Below are 24,897 nucleotides of genomic sequence, written 5' to 3'. Positions count from 1 at the left end.
TTAATATACTAGTCAACAAAAGAAACGATACACAAGTTTGAAATACAATTTATCGTAAAATATAATAAATTGGAAAAACTGTAAAATTATCCAATGAAAAACATTCATTTACAAAGCAAATGCATATGATTAAAAGAATCTGACCAAATTGGATTGTTAGAAAATACCGAGTTATTGAACACAGGGGTCAAATTTATTTTGCGGAAAATGTTGGCAAAAGTCGGCAAGTAATTTCGAAGACGAGAATTAAGTATTCAAATATCTGCAAAGGCATTCAAAATTTAGAGCAGACCATGTTTAGTTTAAAAGTTTTAAGTTCTAATATCGATTTTTTAATTTTTGGGTGAAAATACGACTTTTGAAATAACAAAAATTCCCAAATTTTTTTTTCGCGTTTTTTCCTTAAATCAATGGTTTTGATAAGAAAATAGCACTCTGTAAAAATTAGACCAATAGGGCAATTATTTACCTCGGTACAGTGTATCTAAATTCATTATATATGGAAAATGCATTGCCTTGTATCGTTTCTTTTGTAAAAAACACCGAAATCAATTTGATAGTCAATACGTTTCCTTCAAAAATTACATATCCTCATTGACATTCGGTCTGAAAATAAAATGTGAATTTTGAATACAGAACATGTAGAATGGTGAATGTTATAAAACCCTTATTATCATGAATAGATACTGAACACCAATATAAATATAAACCAGTATATACGTGAGACTTCATTGGAGAGTACCTTACCATATACAGGTAATATACATGTAAATCCGCTGTAATAAATGTAAAAGTAAATCACTACCTATACAGAATGTACCAATCACGTGTGTAAAGCATCACCAGTAATCTTTTAAGAGGTGTCCTAGGTGGGATAAATGTTTTAAATTCGTACTCAACTTTAATCACTAAAATAGATATTTCGTTTTTTAAATTACATCCAGGAACTATTTTTATTGGTAAATTTACGTTTTTATCTGTAACTTTCGATAGAAGTGTGTTTTTTTAATTCCCCTTTGGAACAATGCTTGTTGTTTTTAGAAAAGTTGCAATCATAAATTGTCTCTACGATTAAACAATACATACGGGACAGACGAACGAACGAACGAACGAACGGACGGACGAAAGAACGGACGCACAGAACGGAAAACATAATGCCCCTCTACTATCGTAGGCGTAGAAAAATAATGACAGAAATAGACTGGAAATATATTTATGGTGTGTACAATGCTAATGCGGCTATGCACATTTTCTAAGAAGTTGAATAACTACTACTAACCACAGCGTACATGTACATGTTTTAAATGACTCCTTCCACTATTTCAACGAAGAATGACAATAATATATGAAATGCTATAGTTGGTGAGACTTTATTCCTTTAAGATGTGTGTATTTATCATCTTTATATTTATAAACCAAATCATTTGTGTATTTACCCTTACAACATTTGAGAAAATTTCGTATACCCGTTCCTATTATGTACAGAAATATGCTCAATGTATGCAATTTATAGGACTATTTTCTCTCTTATTTTCAACATATATTTTAAATTGTGACTATCTATAATAGTTCCGTAACTTTCTATCTGTATAAACCAATGACCAACAAGTACATACATTTTTGTGAAATTATCAGCAATATAATTTCAAAAAAAAAGAAAAGATTTTAGTCACGAATAACATTCTAGTCTAACGTGTTAGTGTATCCGTTGTCGAAGTTGCACATAGGCCTAGGTGAACAACACACTCTCTTTAGAACATCTAGTTTTTAATTTCACAAAATTTGGGTTATTATCAAATTCTGTTGAAGGATTTATTGTTGTTAGTTAATGTAAATGTTCAGTTGCAAATACTACATGCATATTGAGGACAAAATCGAAGAAATATAGTAGCTGGCAAAACTATTCAGGCATCTCCACCTAAAATAAATCTTCATGGAATGCTACCTATACTTAATTTAAAAAACCCACTTATATACGATTTTCAAAGGTTTTTGTTTATGTAATTGTAGAATGAGCCTGTATTGCACATGTTTTACTGTACTACTTTTTAAGCAATTATACATGTACATTAAATTTGAAAAATGCTAAAAAACTATTGCACATTGTATTCATAAGAAATTTTGTTAAAAAATATTGAGATCATCATTATATGAATATAGAAACGACAAAATTTGTCTGTCTGTCTGTCTGTCTGTCTGTCTGTCAATGAACTCCTATTTGGATAGATCTGTTGGACGCATATTTCCGACTTGTGCTTACTTTCAATAAAGAGCTGGTGGTATTCTTAGCCTCAACACCATGTGTTGTTTGAATTTGCTTCTGATTTTTTTCACAGATTTAGTTTTGGTTTAGATGGTGTCACAGTCTTATCTCAGTATAACAACAGGGTTGAGTACAGGTGCCCTGATGAGTTCAAAATGGGTCCTCTACGCAGAGAGAGAATCCCGCAAATGGAGGCGGGCCTCTATTGGTCACTAAACAATAATGTATACTAGTTTAGCGAAATGGTTGCTACACTTAACACCAAAACATGCTTTTGAACTTATATTAAAAAAACAAAAGCACACGAGATTAACACAGGATAAAGGTTTCTGCTTTGGGACAGGCCACAAAATGTAATTTATGACTTTTGATATCTCAACCTGCCCCTATACCGTTAGCAAATGAGGAAGAAACAACCACACTGCATAAAACAGGGGAAAACTCAATTTAAAAGAAGTCAGAGTCCGATGTTAGAATAGGTAACAGAAGAAACTACGCAAATGGCAATAATGAACATAAAATAACAAAGAACCAGTAGCAGTAACTGACATGCAATATCCAGGCTTGAAGTACAATAATGAGGAATTTGTGTCATTGGTAGTAAAATTTACATTTCTTGAACAATGAAATATGGGGATATTTGGTCATATCAAATAATATCTTTACTTAGTACCAGAACATATAAAAATTATTCTCCTTTTTTGGTGGTTTGTTCCCAAACAGATTTTTTCTCCCATAGATTTCTTTCTCCCATAGGATCTTTTCCTCTCTTATGATTTGCTTTTATCTCCCATAGTATTTTTATTCTCCCTTAGAATTTTTTTTTATCCCTTAGGATATATTTTTTACCCTTAGGATTTTTTTTTATCCACAGGATATTTTTTCTGTAATGAAATCCCTTAGGATTTTTATTAATCATATCGGATATTTTTTATCTCACAGGATTATTTTATTAGACAAATATCCTATAGGATAAAAAATATCCTGTAGGAAATGCTTTTATTTCTCCTAAGGGATTTTTTTAGTCCTAAGGGAGCAAATATATCCTGTAGGATATATTTATTCTCCTAAGGGATTATAAATCTCATAGGATTTAAATATCCTGTAGGATATTAAAAATATCCTATTAAAAATATCCTATGGGATTATGACTTTATCCTATAGGATTTCTCAAAATCCTGTAGGAATTTAAAAAATCCTATGGGAGAAAAAAAATCCTACAGGATTTTGTCACTGTTTTCACTCCAGTTGCCGAACCAGGCGAGCCACACCTAAAAAAAATTGTATCGTTTTACCTATCACCAGAGGTACATACATTATTGCCAAATTTGATGATTCTACCGTTAAAAAAAAAATGTGGTTCCAATTTGCACTCATGAGTGCAAATTAATCCAAGAACATGTTTTGCGCTCTTTGTTGGTGGTTGAAATAGTACTTAGAATATAGTTTCTATATTAAATATATCATATAACGAAAGCGGAAATTATTTGAATAATATTAGTAGAAGTATTTCGGCACTAAAGTGTTTTACTAAAGTAAGACTGAAATTTTACTAGATCTGTTCCACATTTTCATCGAAATCAAAATTATTACATAACTTGTATCATCACAAGATTTTTTTATTCTGATTAAACCAATTAGACGCGGTTCACGTGTATGATTAATTTCATGTGTGTAACATAAGTCGTCGTGAAGAACAATTAAAAAAACAAATTAAGTCAACATTTTCGCATTGATTCAACACGAATTATCTCGTGCCGTTAATCATTTAGTTGCTTACACTATTATGTCATTAATTAAGACAGTTGTCACTCAATACATTTCTCTTTTTTGCCTGTTGTAAGGTTGGTTTATTTAAAATGGTCAGGTAAGTTTGTTGATAGTTGTTTTGTTCGGAGGAATATGTTTTGTGTCGAATTTTCAAAATTTTAAACTTTTTATTGAATCGATTTTTATTATAATTGTATTATAAGAATCAAATCGGTCAGTCTCGTTTCAGACCCAGAATATAAATGATTTACAGAAAAACTCTTCCAACCAATGAGAGGTTCTAGCTAGCTATTAAACCAGGCTTTACCCACCATTTTCTTCGGAAAATGCCTGTACCAAGTCAGGAATAGGACAGTTCTTTTCCGTTCGTGACTTAGGTTGATAAAATCTAACGTTTGGTTTTATCAGTTTTTATCGACTTCCCCTTTTTGAATTTACCTCGGAGTTCGGTATTTTTGTTATACTTTTTTCCTAATGATATTCTGTAACTTCATGTCAATTTTATAGCCAATTCCATGTAGTAACTCATTTAAATGTGTAGGATGGAGTGATTTTGTTTTTATAGTTTGACACACTATAACAAAGTCGTTTTAAGAATTAGATAATAATTTATTATGTTCATACAATTTTAAGAATGTTTCAAAAGTTCAAATGTTGAATTGTTCGAAAGTTCATAAATCGTCACACGGACACGTAAATCATATAGTGGTATAATTTTTTCGGCCCTGACTAAAATGAATTAGGATGGTAAGTGAATTCCTGCCTACCCACGAGGGGGGGAAAACTGATGGAATCTGTCCTTTCTATTTTTCCCTAATTACCTAACCTGGCCCAAAGGGCAAAGTGAGCTTTTCTCATCACTTGGCGTCCGTCGTCCGTCGTCCGTCGTCTGTTGTCCGTCGTCCGTCGTCCGTTGTCCGTAGTCCGTCGTCTGTCGTCCGTTGTCGTCTGTAAACTTTTACAAAAATCTTCTCCTCTGAAACTACTGGGCCAAATTTTACCAAACTTGGCAACAATCATCATTGGGGTATCTAGTATAGAAGATGTGTCCCTTCTTACCTACCAAGATGGCCGACATGGCTAAAAATAGAACACAGGGGTAAAATGCAAGTTTTGTCTATTATTTTGAAAACCGTTATAAAAAGAGAAAATCTGACAACAGCAGAAATGTTCAAAATGTTGATCTCTACCAATTGTCCATATACGTCAAAACTGTCAGACAACGTCTTATAGGAGTAATTGCCCTTAAATTACAAATTTTACCTTTTTTTTTTTTGCCTTTTATCTTGAAAGCTATAATAGTTTGAGAGAAACTTTAATGTGCAAAAATGATCAGCAAGACAAGTTCTATGAATAAGTCAATACGGTCAAAATCGTCATTGGACTCCTTATTAGAGTTATTGCCCTTTGATGATGATTTTTACCAATCTTTTGCGTTTTTGCCTTTTATCTTAAAAATTATAAAAGATAGATAGAAACTTAAATAAGCAAAAATGATCAGCAAGACAAGATATGCAATTAAGACAATTATGGAGGATATCGTTTCACGTCTCCTTATTGGAGTTATTGCCCTTTAATGACTTTTTTTACCATTTTTTTTGCGCTTTGCCTTATATGATAAAAGTCAAAATAGATAAGTAGACACTTTAAATCACAAAAATGATCAGCAAGGCAAGATTTACTAACAAGTCAAATTTTGCCGATATAGTTAGTAGACTGTCACTCTTTACAGGAGTGATTGCCCTTGAAAAAGGATTTTTTTACCCTCTTTTGTGTTTTGAGCAATAACTTAAGAACATAGAGAGAAACTAAACAGACTAAATGATCAGCAATACAAGATCAACAAAACAGAGATTTTTGTCATGAATTCTATTCTCGTCTACAATGTTGGAGAGTGTCCTTTGTTGAATATGCACATAGACCAAGGTGAGAGACACAGGCTCTTTAGAGCCTCTAGTTTTTATATACGATCAATCTTCCTGGTCAGACTGTGCTAGGTTATCAATTTGCTGCAGGATACATGTATCAGCGTAATTGAAGTCAAAACGGATTGTATAACGTAATGTATAGTCGATTAATGAAATACACATTTGTCTGTATGTAATGAATACTGTTACAAATTGTCCAAATTGTGTTACAATTATTCCTCCCTTTGTAACAAGAACGAAACTCCAGTTTTGGATTTATTGTGCATCACATTTCCATCTTCCTCCATATATACAGTTATAAGTACTAATTTTATATCTGTAGTTTCTTGTCAAAATTCTTCCGCCACCATCATAACAGTTCATATATTTCTAAAGGTTCGTAATTCAATTTTATATACACAGTATATTTCAAGCTGTTCTTCCGCAAAGTAGTTCGCTGTGCAACGTGATGGTTCAACAATATAGTCTTACTGCTAAGTTTTCGATGCATCTAGCTCTGGTTACATGTTTCTCAATAGATTCGTAGTATTAGTCTTATGTCTTCTTCGCCCTTGATCAATGATGCAGAGGAAAAACATCTATATGGAATCAGTCACATCTGTCCCAACCATTGGAGTTGACACTATTGGGTACCCATCGTTTGTGGCATTAGAACAAAAACTTACACCCTTCTTTCTGGCTAACCAAGATTTTTTTTTAATGAAATAACACTACAAAAAAATGGCTCTCAGTGAAGTTTGCACGTAGCCCAATTGCTATGCCTATCCCCCAATTTGGAAATTCTATCTCTTTACGATCTCCCTTAATTTTTCTTTAATTTATCAATTAAAGTATCGATGGTTTGATTAATCACCTTTAGTTCACTGGGTTATTCAAGCCAGGCAAAATTTAATAAAACAATTTCTATGTATGAATCAATACGTTCTCTTAAATATCAAATTATCTGGTTAGAACAAAAAGGAAAACAAATGTCGTATACAACTTCTACAATTTTTAGAATCCTACATAATAAAAACAAGATATATGTATTTATACAAGACTTAAGATATACATTTTTTTTTTAAATTTACAATTGAAAAAGATAATTCAAACATTTAATGTAACCCTACACCTACATGATACCTAAAAAAATACTAAAATTTATATGTGTTACTTTGCTACCAATTGTGATACTTGTACTTCTTAAACTTACTTAATCTTAACACTATTATCAAAAATATTATCAAAAACTTCAGATTTCATTAATTGAAATTTAAATACGATATCTCACAATTTGTTTATGACTCTATATTTCACATTTGGCAACAACATATTGTTGCGAACAAAACAAATACCTTTCCCGTTTATCTTTTAAATCATTTCTATTAATTGTAAATCGTATTTCTCATAAAAAAAATCCCCTTAATCTTTTAAATTATTTCTATTAATGGTATATTGTCTTCCTTATCAGAATATTCCCTTCCTTTTCTATATATTTTATTTGCCTTAAATCTTAAGCAACCTATTGCCTTTCTTTTAATACATTCCAGTATGTATATGTTGAAATTTTATTTATTCTATTTCGTTTAAAACTTAATAGTTGTTAAGACTCATTTCCTAACTCCTAAATTAATTATTTTCTTCTTATTATTTTAATCTCTGTTGATAAACCTCACAAGCGTTTATGACAATATTTCAATTTTATTTTAATGCTTGTTTTCATTTTATATCAATTATTCATTTCACTTATACTTTGTTATTATACATGAAGTTCAAATATGTCTCTCATTTGTTATAAAGACCAATCTACCACAAAAATACTTAAAATCTTTAGGGCCAAACATTTCAATTTTTATCATGTATGTGCTAATTTCTGAAGATACTTCTCTCTTATTCGTTTAACATTATGTAATAAAGGTGTAATTTAACACCATACAACAACCTGCACCATTTTCTTTACTTAACATCACTTATGTTAATCATCAGAAGAAGGGGTTGGATTCTAAAAATATAGACTATTTATTTTCTCTAAACAAATGTGATTAAACACTAACCAACTGCGTATATCAAAAAATCAATGGCTATAACATCGCAAACATATGTAACCACAATGTACCCTTAACTTCAATTACAAAAGGTTCTAATTCAACCTTCATATAAACCGGTGCTTAACTATTTTACATAAGATTTTTATGTTTAAGAATTATTGAATGTATCTGTAGAAAACAACTCAAATTATGATCTAAAATCACCATTATGGGGGGGGGGGGGGGGGGGGGGGGTGGGTGGGGGGGGGGGGTGGGGGCGGGGGAAGTTATATCATCTGATATTTTAGTTTTTACCATATTTACTCTTAAAAGAAACACTAGCTACTTCAACACTTAACGAATGATTTTATTTTTGAATATAATTATCTAACCTTGTATCATAACTTAGCCTATCTATCAAATAGCAATATATAAAAATAACAACAAAAATAACCTTCAATTCCAAAAAAAATAAAAATTGACCTATACCTTAAAAAACGAATAAAAAACTTCGTGTGAACCACATCTTGTGAACCAACGGCTGATTTTAAGCCTTTTAAATTTACAACGTCCCTTAACCCTTGCAATTCGTGTGACACCCCTTTGAAAAGCCATTTCTACTTCTTGCACTGACATAGAAATATCTTGATTGTCCATAAAGAAAAAAAAAGCTTCTTACGTTTTATATTCCTTTGCGTTGTTTTAGCTTGAATCCAAGTCGATCGTGGTCAAACGGCATCAAATTTACGACATATAACGAAGTCGTAAAAAAATAAAATTTATTATGTAATTACAAAGTTAAGAATGTTTCTAAAGTTCAAATGTTCAAAAGTTTTACAAATTGAGAATGCTTCAAAAGTTCAAATGTTCGAAAGTTCACAAACGTCACATGGACACGTAAATCGTATAATGTACAATTTCGGGTCGTGAATGAATTCCAGCCTATCCACGAGGGAGAGACCTGATGGAATCTGTCATTTCTGTTTTCCCTAGTTTTTATATACTATCAATCTTCCTGGTCAGACTGTGCAAGGTTATTAATTTGCTGCAGGATACATGTATCACCGTAATTGAAGTCAAAACGTATGCTTTACTACATTCCTCACCATCCTGTGAAGAAAGATTCTGAGACTACCCTCATTCGTATTGTGTACGGTTGCAGTTGTAAACCACAGCAAGATTTACCCCGCTTAAATGATTGCTTAATGTCAACGCCACTCAATCTAAATGACATAACCAAAATAAGTATGTGATTCAGAATAGGGACATATCGTATGTGTACAGATATTGAAAAGGCCTTTTATTATCTGTACTGATACCACATTAAATGTTGTGGAATCTCAGTAAATTACGTCATGATTACAAAATACGTTTTAGGTAACTGGTACGTAAATCGGCAATCTCAACGATTTTTATGAAATTTTGTAAGCAATTTGAGCATTTGGAACTGCATATGAATGTTGAAAAAAATATACAAGTAATGTTTATACTGGTATAGAGTAAATTGAATATTTTGAAGAAAGAAATACAAATGTATAGGATGCACGTAAATTTCGAAACAATATTGAAAATTTTGACTTTAAATTGCCTGTTCTCAAAAATGTGTCCTACGTATTTTCTTTAAAATTGAAATGTTATTGTCACTGAAATTTCCTTTTTATTGATACGAAAGTTACAGCGGGTCATCGGATTCGTTTTTGCTGTATAAATCAATCGAGTGTCTCTGTAACATCAAAAAACGTCGAAATATAAGATTTCTAGCCACAACGTCACGATTATTTTTGCCTTTTCGGCACATTTTCACGCTGTTCATACTCAAAATCGAAATCGATGACGCTCATATAAATAAGCAAATGAATATTTTGGAATCTTGTCCGTTATTGTCTGTATTTGAAACAACGCTCCGGTAAAATCAACACCTGTTACGATAAACGGTGATGCTTACATTAATCTAGTCTTTTAAGTTTAGTCGACGTGGAGCATCTGGCACTCTGTATGGTCTTCCGGTTACTTTACGGCATGTAACACATTTACGAAAAACTTTTTTCACTTGTTGACGTATTCTCGGTATCCAATAATTTTAGTGAATCTCGGTGAATGTGGCTAATACTCCTGAATGTTTCAAATTATTGTAATTTTCCGATATTAGCAATTCCGAAAACGAATGATTTCTTTGTCATCTATCTATAGTCGTAATTGCCGAATAAGGGTGTTGGGTGTGTTCGATTGTGATTTCAAGGTCCTAAACTCTTTATCATATGATATCCTCTGAGCACTGATTAATTATCTTTCTGTTGCGTCTTTCGGTTTCTCGCATGTGATGAATTTGCTCTGTATTCTTTTTTAACGTGATTAACGGCAATTCGCTATGATACGACAAATGCGTAATAACTTTGCCAACGTGCTGTATCTCATAATATCCAGTATGCGATGAATTCCGTGTGTATTGTTTACTTCGATTGTATTTTTATGTTCTCTTCTTGGTCTGTATTCGTTAAAAGAATGCATGTATTAGGTTTCCATTGTGGCCCCAAGAAGTTGAGCAATTGAACCATTCCAGTCCATACTACCACAGTTTAGAATTTGCTAGTTGTGAAGCGCTAATACCTCTTGTCAGAAGATCTACAGGGTTGTCATTCGTCGGACAATATCTCCATTCTGGATTCTGTGTTAATGATTTAATTTCTGCCGTTGAATTGTGAAGGAATTTTTCAGGTGTTGTTAACCAGTGTAGCGCTATTTTACTGTCCGACCAGAAGGTGACTTTGTCTATTGATAAAGCTGATTTACGGGTGCTGCAATCCTAGCTTCTATCACAGCCTCCATTAATTCAATTGTGGTAATGTCAATGTTTTTAAAGGTGCTGCACGACTCTTAGTTGACTGCTATCCGTTTGTCATATAAACAGCTGATCCATAGGTTCTTTGGCTAGCATCAACGAAAACATGTAACTCTTTTTGTTCATTTGTACACTCAGTTCAAAACTGTCACGGTAACTCAGTGTTTGTTGAAAGTTCCAGGTCTCTAGCTAATTCCATCCACTGTTGTAAATTTAATGGGAGTGGCTCATCCTACTCAAATTTGTTTTCCCAGAGGTCCTGCATTAAAATTTTTAGCCCAAACAAACACTAACAAGACAATGACAAAAGTATTCCCAAGGGATCGTTGATTCGAGATGACTGCTTGAGTATCTCACTTTTCGTAATATTTGGTTCAGGACTTTATATCTGTTACGTATACCTTATGAAAAGAAACTGTATCTTTTTCAGTGTTCCATATCATTCCCAGGTTTTTCACCGTACTGTTCTTTTCGGCATAATTTTCCCGTTTAGAAATTTCTGTTAGATCACTACAGTTTGAGCTCCACGATCGCAAATCGAATCCTTCCTTTGATATGACATCTCTGACATCCTAAAAGTACGTCATGGCTTCGTCATTAGTTTCAACACTTGACAAAATGTTGTCTACATATAAGTCCCTTTTCATCGTTTCTGTTATACTATTTGTATGTCCATGCTTAAGCAGAGTGGTGTTTAAATAAATGGTGGAACAAGTTGTGTCAAACAATATCGATTTAAACCTATAAGTTGTAAGATTGCAATCTGGGTCGGTGGGGCCAGCCTGCCAAAAGAAACCGATAGCGTCACGATCTTATCAAGTTCTATCTGTAAAAAAACTTGTTTTCAATATCTCTACTGATACCACCATATTTTCCTATTCTGAATCGCATTAGTCTTTTGGTTAAGTCATTTAGATTGGATGGCGTTGGCATTAAGCAATCATTTAAGTTGGGTAAATCTTGCTGTGATTTACAACTGCAATCGTACACAATACGAATAGGGGTAGTCTCAGAATCTTTCTTCACAGGATGGGGAGGAATGTAGTAAATCATACGTTTGTTATCATCATATTCCTTCTCTCGGACCATCTCTATAAATCCTCCCTTTTTATTTATTATTTCACTGTATTTATATAGCAAATGTAGCTCCCGGTTCAGGCGTCTTATTTTCTCTGTCTTACTTTTAGCAACGACCATATTTTAAGGCAGATCAGGATGGTCACGTTTCTATGGCAGCTTTGCCGTGTACTTTCCGTTCTCGTAGTCAAAAGCTGTGTTCTGGTATGTCTGTAAATAGTTGGTGTTCTGCTTGTTTTCACGTGTATTGATTCCTATTGATTCAGTGTCCAGAAACTTTTCAATCTCCTTTTCCTCAAAATAATGTGTTGTAATTAAGTTTAAAAGAATTATCGATGTTGAACGCTGGCTGATGTTTCTACTCATTGTTCCTGATAACAAATATCCGATCTTTGACTGGACAGTAATGGGTCCTTTTCCTTTAAAAAGTTGGTCCTCGATAATTTCCCAGTAGTAGTCAGCGCTTATTAGTAAGTCGATTTCAAAACGTTCTCAACAATGTTTAAGTTCTATTAAGTGTGGCGAGCTCCTTGTAGTATGCAAAATCTTGTTTCTGAATCGGGACGACAATCTATGGAACAATGTTGTGTTGATACGTACCTTTACTTCTGAGTCTGTCTGTAGTTGTATTGTAGGAGTGTCTAAGTTTCGAAGATTCTGTTATAAATCTCCGAACGCAGAAAGAGGAATGCTGACTTTTCGTGTCGGTATCTCCAATTTATCCACTTTTATGTTAGTTATGAAAGAATGCTGTGCTCCCTCGTCAAACAAGATGTTATATTCTACTACCTGGTTTACGAAATAGCTGTTTAAGTGACTTTTTGTGATAAAATACATTACACTAGTATATACCTTATCGCTTTTTGGGAATCTGCGACACTTGACGATAATCTGCGACACTTGAAGTATTGTCGTCATACAACAATCACTTTTCGTTTGTGGCGTCAGACATTTTCTATTGTGACGTCGAAATTTTACGGGAACCTTTATGATGTCCAGTAATGGCGGACAAATAGCGATGAGGTGTATCGTCTGTTGTTTCAACCATGTTGACAGCTGCCTGTTGTATTTTCGACTCATGTGTGTAATGACCTCTTTTTCTTTACATTCCGCTACACTTTTTGCATCGTTTTTTAGATTTACACATGGTCACTCGGTGTGACCCTACACAGTTAAAACATAACTGTTTCTGTTTGACAATTTGGTTTCTAGTGTTTGCGTCACTCGACATTCACTTTAGTGCACTCTGTCGGAAGGTGCCCACATGAACAAAAAATACATGTACGTGTACTTACCTTCTTACTTGTGTCTGTAAATTTGACCTTGTTGTATGATCGTGATTTTGGTTGCGAAGCCGTGAAATATGCAGTTGCATACAATCTGTCTGATTCCGTGACTCCTATTTCTGATGTGAGTATGTCGATCTCTCTAGTTATCGATTTGCGCAAATTATCTCACCGTGTTCTTGTGTAATAGATTTCCTTATTTCAATCGGTAGCTTGTCCAAAACAACTGGGACCAAAAGCGACCCATACCTCTCTGGTGTTTGACCAGGTGATTCTTATCTTCGCACATAGGATTCTAGTTTGTCTCCGTAAGACCTCAAGCCAAAGAGAATATCTCCATCAAAATAGGCCAAGTATAACTTAGGGAGCCTATGATTATTACTTTTTTGACGATCTTGATCCTGACGGGAATTGATACATGACATTTTATGACGGACGGGTATGTACTGCAGGGGTGTGAATTGAATACTGGTCGTTCAACGAGTCTATTGACCAAGTGTGCATATCAACTCTGCTCTCGGGTGTTAAACTATATGAGTTTGCATTAAGTCTACTTGTCGAATGATCATCATTATCATGTAAAGTTTTTGTGTTTGTTTCTAATTACTTGGTAAAGAGGTAGGGCCAATTTCCCCTGAATTTTTTTCACAGAAGGGCCAATTTCAAAAAGTGCTGAAAGAATAAAATTTACGATAAAAACATGAAATAAAAATGTTTTTTGGTCAATATCTCGATTTTTATGTGTTATGTTATGTCTGGAAAATAGTTAATTTAACCTCCAAAAAAGGATGAAAGTCAAATATGCGGAATTTACCGTGTTTTTAGGATGGAAAAACAGGGAATCCCCCTAGAAGGACACTTCAAACCAAAACAAAGTTATGTTTTTTGTTGTTGTTGTAATTAATACAACTTTTCCCCTCAAAAATGAATTTGGTTTAGTGTGTCCTTAATACCTAAAAAACAACTTTTTTGATAAAAAGTGGAACATCACTAAATTTTACCTATATAGCTGCTTAATATCGACTTTGTTTACAAGAGTCGCCGTGGCTCCATCGGTAGCGCTTAAAACTGTAAATAATGGATTGTTTTTAAGATGGGGTTCAAATCTCACGCTAATTTTTCTCATTTTTTATGTTGAAATATTAAAATGTTATGTTTCTATCACATTTTTTCGGATGTTTGTTTAATTCAAAGAGTCACACTTAAATAGGTGCTTGTACATAACCAATAACACGAGAATTGATTATATAGCAATGAAGCCCAAATGTTGTGTGTGTTATACACATAACAAAAAAAAGGTCATAGCAGAAAAATTTCAAAACAACAAAAATATTTTTTCTAAATCTTGAACAAAAACGTTTTTGAAAATGGTATGATATGTAACAAATGCAGACAGTAATTTTATCGCCAATCCACCAACTGTGTAGATACTAGTACTGGGCCTGGCATTGTTACATTGTACCACTGTCCCTACACCGGAACCTAAGTCATCAGGAAATGAAACAACACCACAGAAAAAATCATTTACACTACCAATCGTGACTGTAGGTAAAACATCAAGAAAGTGTTGAATCTGTATCATAACATAGGGTCGATCCATTTGGTACAATGCCATGCAGAAAATACCAGATTACATGTGTTTGTTACGCAAGCCGTTCTAGTAACAACAGATGTAAGCTGTTGTCCGGTTCATATAGACAGTAAACCTTAAAAGCTGGAACAGTGTATAGATATGGATACATCGAGATTGAGGAAAACAACATCCCAGTTAAATGCGTCCGATATTTTTTGGCTTCTTGGCATTAAAACAGAGACCGATCTTGAATTAGATTAGCTGATTTATATCAGATAATTAGATTAATAAATGTTTCTTGTATTTATATTTAACCCCCTTTTTAGGCGCAACTTAGGGGCATTCAGTTTTTCGGTCTGTGCGTCCGTTCGTTCGTTTGTCTGTTCGTCCGTCCCTTCGTTCGTCCGTCTGTCCCGTTTCAGGTTAAAGTTTTTGGTCAAGGTAATTTTTTATGATTTGGAAGTCCAACCAACTTGAAACTTAGTACACATGATCCCTATGATATGATCTTTCTCGTTTTAATGCTAAATTACAGTTTTTATCCCAATTTCATAGTTTACTGAACATAGAAAATGATAGTACGAGTAGGGCATCCGTGTACTATGGACACATTCTTATTTAATATTTTGTTAGTTTTAAGTTAAACAAAGTTGTGAAATACATGTACGCTGCAAATCACATACCAACATTAACACGCTAACTGATGTTTTTTTTAAATACAAAACTAATTTAGAATATCTATTAGTTGATAATTCATATTTTAATGCTCCTCAGGGGCATTTACAAACAAAATCAATCATTGATTTTGATAAAAAAAAAAAAACAATAGTCTTGGCCTTGATTATTGTAGGATTACCTGTTCAAGGTATGAAAATAGATGATGTGACGTGTTTTCATAAACTATAATTAGTATCTATCGGGCTATTTAAAAACATGATTTACCTAGCTAATCAAATGAAAAAAACTCACGGGAAAATGGCCCTACCTCTTTGCGAATTTGTCTAAGCTTAGAATCTAGTTCATACATATACTCATCATCGTCAGTGGTGTCCTGATCCAGATTATCCTCCGATGTTTGATCCAAGATCCTGCTATTTGAGTTGATCAATGTTTCTGCGTGACGACATCATCAAGAGCTGTCACTTCGCCAAATTCTGTATTGGTGTTAGATATAAACTCGCCGAATTTTAACAGTAACTTCGTGACGTCTCTTTTGTGTCCAGCACGAACTGACTTCAGCTTTGAATCCATATCCATTAAATGTTGTGGAATCTCAGTAAAGTACGTTATGATTACAAAATATGTTTAATCGTCGTAGTAGTTATGAAACCTATACAATAGCGTCATACATAACATCGTTATGGCAACAACGTTATCATAGTTAAATGTTAGTACTTCGCGTATTTTCCGACACCCTACTAATTCGGAATTTTCTGGTTTTATCCATGTGGTGCCATTGGACATTTTCCCCTCTAACCCCTAGTTTTCTTTTGAAAATTTTATTACACATAGTTTAAAAGCAGTTTTTGAAAATCATAAAATCCTTGATATTTTTTCATAGATTTTGAAAAAAAAGGTGCCGATGTTAAATGTATGAAAAAGCCAGAGAGAATCATTTCCCGTCAAATTTGCAATGGCTTATGTCTAAAAACAAGAACACGGACCTTGCATTTTTTCTACTTTTTTAGTTCTAGTGTTCTGAGCTATTATACACAAACTACTAGTATTGTTAAAATTATTGACACTGGCGAAGGCTATTTGTTCAGCCGAATTATTTGTCAACACGATTTTATAACATCACCTTCATATATTACCATCTTATATTAGTACCGTTGCGCAAATATTTAGACTTTTTAAAATATATATATAGTTGTAACTACACATAGGCAGACATATCTCATTATAAATTCATAGTGATTGTATGCTTCTATAAAAAAAAATAGAATAGCATCCTGTAATTATACTAATCAGATGAGTAGATGATCATTCCTGTACACTTAAATATACTTCGTGTATTTTGTTAGATGTCCTTGTTTAATACCTACGAGAAGGTAACACCTCCCGAAACGAAAACTGATTTTTATCAGCTATAGTTAGAGAAGGGGATAAGGAGTCTGCGCAATGCTAGGCGGTGTTGTCGTAGAAGTGAGAAGTGAAAATTACAGGTTCCAGCCCAGCTCGGGGAGGAAGTAAAGAATCAGATCTACTCTAACATTGTTAGGTCGATTTTCTAGGCACTTTATAAATATTCTAAGGCCTGGTATTTCTTAATCATAAGAAATCCGATGGACAAGGTATAATTTACAGTTGTCACTACACATAGGCAGACATATCTCATTATTAATTCATAGTGATTGTATGCTTATTTATAAAATAGAATAGCATCATGTAATTCTACTGAACGGACGAGTAGATGATCATTCCTGTACACTTAAATATACTTCGTGTATAGTGTTAGATGTCCTTGTTTAATACCTATGAGAAGGTAACACTCCCAAAACAAAAGCTGATTTTTATCAGCTATAGTTACAGGAGGGGATAAGGAGTCTGCGCAATGCTAGGCGGTGTTGTCGTGGAAGTGAGAAGTGAAAACTACAGGTTCCAGCCCCGCTGGGGGAGGAAGTAAAGAATCAGATCTACTCTAACATCATGAACATTGTTAGGTCGATTTTCTAGGCACTTTATATATATATATATATATATATATATATATATATATATATATATATATATATATATATATATATATATATATAGATAGATTCTACGACTGCATCACGTGTGATATGATATATATCCACTCGAGACAGTTAAATTTTTAAATTTAAAAGGCGAGGCTCGCCGAGCGTTTTAAATATTTAAAATTTAACTGTCGAGAGTGGATAAATATCGTATTGCACGATATTTGGTGGTGGAATCTGTTTCTCTAATGATTTATAGACGATATATAATTTTAATCCTACATTTCGAATGATCTGCAAAAAGATGTGTGCTCTCTTTATGACGTTATCAGGCAAGGTAGCCTACTTTTCATGACGTCACAATAGGAAATTCAAAGGAAAGCAAGAAAGTTTGACGTCATAATCAAATTTTGACCAATGAAGAACTGAGATCAAACGAACCACACGTTGAAGTTCGAGGTCGATATGCTTCCCTGGGTCGATATAACATTGACCTCAACCAAAGGTTACAATTGTTATATTATTAATCAACAACTATTGCATGAACAATGTAAAATTTGGGATTTCTAGAATGTATTTTTAGTAACATGCTGTATGCCCTGTGCAATATGCTGTTTTTGACCTACGAAAAGCTAAACACAACAGTATTGGCGTGAAACTGTGTAAATACAAATGTACATGTGATCAAGTTATAACGTATCTCAAATCCTTAAAAATACTCGATTAATGATGTTATGTGTCTTCCCGATTGTCCAACTTTTTAAAATTACAGGAAAAAAAGTAATGAAAATCGGGAAGATATTGTTGGACATTTGGGAACTTTAAATGTTAGGCAATCGGGAATTGTTTTGATAGATATTTTTTTGTGTAAGTGTGTATCAGATAATTACAGGTAATAAATATAACTATAATCAATATAACTTATAAAATTTTATAAAATAATTTAACAAAAAAGAACAAGCGGGGCGCATTGCATTTGTCCAATTTTTGAAAAATGCAGTTTTTCATTTGCACCACATGGTTATATATTTCTTTTGCGCCAAAAAGTAGATACTTATTTTGCGCCATTTTCAGGTAATATAGATAAAGACTAAAAATCCAACGGAAGTTATATCCAAAAAACAAGGCCGGTATACATTACTGAAAGTCACATGGGTATGAAATTGTAATTGTTGACCTATTTGAGGCCACATTATTTATCTGAGAAAAACAGAGCAAATACTTCGTACGTATGACAGATAGACGGATACTTTATTCTCTAAAATTTAAGTACAAGTTTACGGAAAAACATTTTGGATGATATATTGGCTCTCAATAATGACGACTTCAGTATGTTTACTAAAGAAATTTATCCTGTTGAACTTACTTTAAATAAAGCTAATACTAAAAATGACCACTGTCCTTTCCTCGATCTTGATATCTATATCATTAACGGGAAGCTTAATACAAAAAATTATGATAAAAGAGATGATTTTTCATTTCCTATCGTTAATTATCCATTTTTAGATGGTGACGTTCCCTTGTCACCATCTTATGGTGTTTATATATCTCAACTTGTACGATTCGCTCGTGTATGTAACAACGTATTAGATTTTAGCGAGAGAAATTTATGTATTACTGAACAATTATTACACCAGGGTTCTCGATATCATAAACTAGTCAAAACATTTACTAAATTTTATCATCGGTATAAGGACATCATTCGTAAATATAACTCAACATGCAGACATCTTATACGTTCGGGTATTTCACATCCAATCTTTTATGGTAATATTCTTTACAAAGCACAAAAATGTCAGTATTCACCTCAAAAGCTAACAAAACCTTTAAACAGACTTATCAAGAAGGGATATAGTTACGATACTGTTGTCAGGTCATTAAAGATTGAATATTTTGGCTTTAATATTGATTCACTTATAGGGTCTTTGCATCGGAATTAAACATATTTATTCTAAAACCAGTTGTTGGCATGACACGGGTTATGTTCTTCTCATATATTTTATGATGGTATAATACTAAACCCCTAACAGGAGGGATTGTGCCTGATATTCATATGATGAAGACATAATCTTTCAATCAGTTTAATTGAGGTCGGGAGCTGGCATGTCAGTAACTGCTAGTAGTCTGTTGTTATTTATGTATTATTGTCATTTTGTTTATTTTCTTTTGTTTCCTATTCTGACATCGGTCTCGGACTTCTCTTAAACTGAGTTTTACTGTGCGTACTGTTGTGCGTTTGTTTTTTCTACATTGGCTAGAGGTATAGGGGGAGGGTTGAGATCTCAAAAAACACGTTTAACCCCGCCGCATTTTTGCGCCTGTCCCAAGTCAGGAGCCTCTGGCCTTTGTTAGTCTTGTATCATTTTTAATTTTAGTTTCTTGTGTATAATTTGGAGTTTAGTATGACGTCCATTTTCACTGAACTAGTATACATATTTGTTTAGGGGCCAGCTGAAGGACGCCTCCGGGTGCGGGAGTTTCTCGCTGCATTGAAGACCCATTGGTGGCCTTCGGCTGTTGTCTGCTCTATGGTCGGGTTGTTGTCTCTTTGACACATTCCCCATTTCCATTCTCAATTTTAATATCAATAAAAGATAAAGGTAAACAAATGCAGTGTTCTAATGTAAAATGAAGTAAAAAATTATGGTGCAATACATGTTCAGATTATCCAGTGTATTATAGAAGAATTGAGACTGAGTTTGAACAAATATCAGGCCGTTGGTTTTTTAAAATATTTTACATTTTTTCATGTCAGTCCGTGTTATAACTTACTTTATGGTCTGGGTTTATTTTAAATTTGATCATTGTTGAAGGCCACATGGTGACCTATAGTTGCTTACAACTACATCAGTTGGTCTCTGTCTGATTGGAAATCATACCACATCTTTATATTTCATATTATCTAGATGCAGAGATTCACTATGGCAACAAATAGGGACACACGTAGTTTTATGATGCAAACAAAACCTGTAGAAATTGTGTTTTAACTTTATTGTTATTTTTCTCGGAACTACTCGTGCTCGATATCCTACTTCCTCCTCCAAATAGTGACATGGGTTAACTATAATGATGGAAGAACGGAAGAGATTATTAATATAAACTCAATAGTAAAAATATATTACTATTATTTAAAGTATTTACCTGTATTAATGGCGCATATTAAATATTTTATTTTCGCGCTAATGAAATATAGTTGATAAATGCAAGCAAAAGGTGTTGATATTGTGTTTTAACTTTATTGTTATTTTTCTCGAAACTTATCCTGCTCGATATCCTCCTACTTCTCCCAAGGGTGAATTGGGGGTAACATATAATGATTGAACGGACGAAATTTAACTCGAAAGTAAAAAATATATTACTTTGTAACTGTATTGTTGGCGCAAATGAAATAATGTTTGTGGCGCAAATGAAAGCTTTTTTTTGTCGAAAATGAAATGCCAGATTTGGGCAAAAGCAAAGCACCGACAAAAGGTAACAAAAATGCCCCAAGCGATCTATAAAGGCGAGTGACATTTTTCTTTAAGTCTCTTGGTTAAGGACTTTAATACACACACCTAACAAACGGCTGTATTATATCACTGGAACGCTAATTATCTGCATAGGTACCTGGGGACAGGACAACTTTTTTTTTGCCCCTCCCTTTTTTCCAAAATCCGTTATTTATTTGTTTTCTATACATTTCAATTATTTTCGCGTTTTTCTGTATAATATGAACATAAATATATTAGAAATTACTTGTATTTGCTATTTACTATCAATTCCAAGTTTACTATCCACAGTGGTCACTGATATAATTTGCTCTTTACTATCAATTCCAAGTTTACTAACCACAGCGGTCATATCAGTGACCGCTGTGGATAGTAAACTTTGAAATAACCACAGCGGTCACTGATATATTGATATATATCAAAATTATGAAAGCAAAATGATGTATTACTACTTGAATACGTGCGGAGCTTTACTACCAATAAAATAAAAAAATCCATCTGAGGTCAACTTTGTTTTAGGGAGTTGAGACCTTAGTCTCTTTATAATTTCCAAGTTAATCAGCAGAGAATTAAAGTTACGTAGGATAAAGAAAGAAAGTCAATTTAACTGCAACATTTCAATAATCAGTTACTTAATTATTCCTTTAAGGTTTCTTACTTCGGACAGGCGCAAAGATCATTAAAATGTCTAATATATGATCGTTTTAACACCCTTTTCTGTCATCGATGAATTAATGCATTTAAAAAATGGAAAACAACACGTTTTATAATTTCATGCGTCCGAAGCGTTTTTCTGGATTAACCTTCATCAGGAACGCTCAAAGCCAAACATTTGAAATCCGAGGGATGTATAAGTACCGAAACAGTTGAAGAGCTATATGACAAAAATACCTAAAACAAATAGCCAAATCCATCTAAGGTCAACTTTGCCTGAGGGAGTTGAAATCTTAGTTTCTTTATAATTTCAAAATTTATAAACGGGCAATTTTAGAAAAGTTTGGTATAAATCATGTCAGTACCAAAGTACTAACTACTGAGCTGATGATACCCTCGGGGACTGATAGTCCACCAGCAGAGGTATCGACCCAGTGATGTAAAAAATGGAAAACAACACGTTTTATAATTTCATGCGTCCGAAGCGCTTTTCTGGATTAACCTTCATCAGGAACGCTCAAAGCCAAACATTTGAAATCCGAGGGATGTATAAGTACCGAAACAGTTGAAGAGCTATATGACAAAAATACCTAAAACAAATAGCCAAATCCATCTAAGGTCAACTTTGCCTGAGGGAGTTGAAATCTTAGTTTCTTTATAATTTCAAAATTTATAAACGGGCAATTTTAGAAAAGTTTGGTATAAATCATGTCAGTACCAAAGTACTAACTACTGAGCTGATGATACCCTCTGGGACTGATAGTCCACCAGCATTTAACCGAACAGTCTTTTAAAATTGAAATAATTATTTGAAACAGAGGATTTTTCATATCTGTACATAAATTTCTATTACATTGTAATTATAATTTGAATCATGATTTCAATCTATAAGTCATAAGTGCTGTGTTATTTCTCTCTCTTTTTTTAGGGAGGGGAGGGGGGCGGGGGGTCACTACAACCTGGCGCAAAGTTCTTGTCTATGAACAATCCATATTTGTGGATTTTTTATCATGAAATAATAGTATTTTCCAATGCGCTTTAAATCATTTCATTTGAATGAAACTACTGGTAAAAATGTTGTTCTCGGTATCAGTCAAATTAAGACAAGTCCTGATTAAAACCAAAATAACTGACAGAATCATGACCACCTCTTAAATGCTTTTGTACAGATTCGGTGATATTAAAGTTTTAAGATCAACTATGTTTTGTAACTTTTTATAACTAGCCCAGATGCATATATGTATCACAACTGATTGAGCTATGACGTCTGGATCATATGATAGGTACATGTCGGTTGGAAGAGAAGCACAGTTGGTCCGCATTGGAATTTCAAGGCTTTTTAGTGTTTATTGAAAACCACGTATTTCAAACTTTTAAAAAAATCGAGAAACATGTCAATTTCACAGCTCTGACTTCTTGTCTGAATTAGGATTTCTTTTGTTAAGTATTATTTGTTCGTTCCAATAAAAAAAAAATGTGTCTACATAGGTAATTTTTATGAAATAAAGTTGGGCTAATTAGTTTTTAATTTTGATTGAGGAATGCGTGTGTAAAGGATAGAGAAGTCAAATGTTTTGAACCATTTACACTGTATACTCTATACTGTGAAAACACGTTATATATTGTATCTCTCTTTATATTGTCTTTTTTACTGGTAAAAAAATTTGGTGATGTATGCAGTTGCCTCATTGCCTCATTGCCTAAATGGAAGCCACGCCACAGACATCGATAGGTAAAAATGAATGGATGGTTATTCATTTGTTCAATTTAGGAAAATATTCTTCTATACGGCAAGTTTGTTCCAAATACTCAAAATTTCCATCTTAAGATATTCTTTGTATCATACCAGTACTAGAGTTCTATGCTACTGGTGACTGTTGCTCTCGGGGAACGATAAGACAAAAGTACCAACCTAGTGAGTATGTCATCGATTCCAGAGACCAAATGAAGTAGCGGTAAACAACGATAGGTCACCGTGTTTGCAGCACATTTCTAAGATTTGAAATTTTTGTTTGAGCTCTTTTTTTAAGCATAACGTGTAAATCCTTTATGTGAAAAATTTATGTATTTACATTGTATTGTAGGAAAATGAAAACGAAAGTGGCACCATTAGAGGAAGGCAACAGAGAAGAAGAGGATATTAATGAATAAACCATAAAATGTCTACATGGTTTATTTCAAGAACTAAATACTACTCTTTTTGTAAATCATTATCTAATCTCAAAAGCTATACTTTTAGGACATTAAGATTGCTATCAGTTTACCAGATAATTTAAGATTTATTTAAGATTGATGATTGAAGTATTCATATGTTTTGTAACAATTAATTGGTTTGGTCCGTCCACATCCAGAGGCACACAGTTTATAAATTTACATAAAGTCTTGCATTTTATAGAAGCAAAAGCAACTAATGTATAATACACGCAGAAATGCATACGAAAATGAATTTCACAATAATAAAATCAAATAAACTTAATCATGAGTTTAATAGGTTTGATATAACCAACCGTATTCAAACAATGGGACGAGGAAGTTAACAACTACACTTTGTCTGTCATGGAAATGGTTTTTTTTTTAGAATGGAGGGGATCTAGTAACATGCAAGATATTTAGACAATCAACTACACTCTCCATCCAAGTCAAAATTTATAAAAGTAAACCAATATAGGTCAAAGTACGGTCTTCAACACGGAGCCTTGGCTCACACCGAACAGCAAGCTATAAAGGGCCCCAAAAATTACTAGTGTTAAACCATTCAAACGGGAAAACCAACGGTCTAATCTATATAAAAAGCTTTGTTTATTTTCTATGTGAATGTAAAAGACTTTATTCAAACAAAATTATACATATATAATGGACAGATCCCCAAAACAAATCTTATGTTATGTATGCGGGAAATACAAAATTACAACTGCCTATCCGCAGCGTAAAAAGTTCGAAACTGTTCCTCTCTGATGAGTTTTTTCCTCCTTATTTTTTTTTTATAGTAATCAAAAAATTTTGTATATTGGACGAAATTCTATTAGAAAGAAAAGTTCATTCATATAGCAGAAAGTAATACTATGTAAAGCTTTGCATGAAACATACATTTTAGTCTTAGATTCTTTTATTAGTTGTTATTGGCTTTGAACTAGCTGTCAGTAACTTCGAGTACTCTCGGATCTGTACTTTGTGTCTTATTTGTTGTTAGGGATGTATAAATACCCTGCCACGTTCGGTCTGTGTTATTGTTAGATGTTTTTCTGCTTTTTATCGATCTGATGAGTAAAGCCCTTTTTAAATGATTTTTGACGAAAGTCGCAGAATGCGAGACATAGGGATTAGAATCCGGC

At 33.3% G+C, this 24,897-nt stretch overlaps 1 protein-coding gene across 1 annotated transcript in view; it reads left to right on the top strand.

The window, feature by feature from the left end:
* The window catches only part of LOC127702350 (signal peptide, CUB and EGF-like domain-containing protein 2), a 239,303-nt gene extending 214,773 nt beyond the window's left edge, over positions 1-24,530 (top strand). The window contains exon 12 of the mRNA XM_052206494.1: positions 23,650-24,530. Within this exon, the coding sequence (XP_052062454.1) occupies positions 23,650-23,716 (67 nt within the window). The 3' untranslated portion in view covers positions 23,717-24,530. The remainder of the gene's footprint in view (positions 1-23,649) is intronic.
* Positions 24,531-24,897: the final 367 nt, after the last annotated feature.

This window comes from Mytilus californianus, unplaced genomic scaffold (assembly GCF_021869535.1).
Source record: "Mytilus californianus isolate M0D057914Y unplaced genomic scaffold, xbMytCali1.0.p SCAF_1, whole genome shotgun sequence".
Taxonomy (NCBI): Eukaryota; Metazoa; Mollusca; class Bivalvia; order Mytilida; family Mytilidae; genus Mytilus; species Mytilus californianus.
Note: the sequence above shows the minus strand (reverse complement) of the source record. Positions and strands in the feature narration are given on the sequence as shown.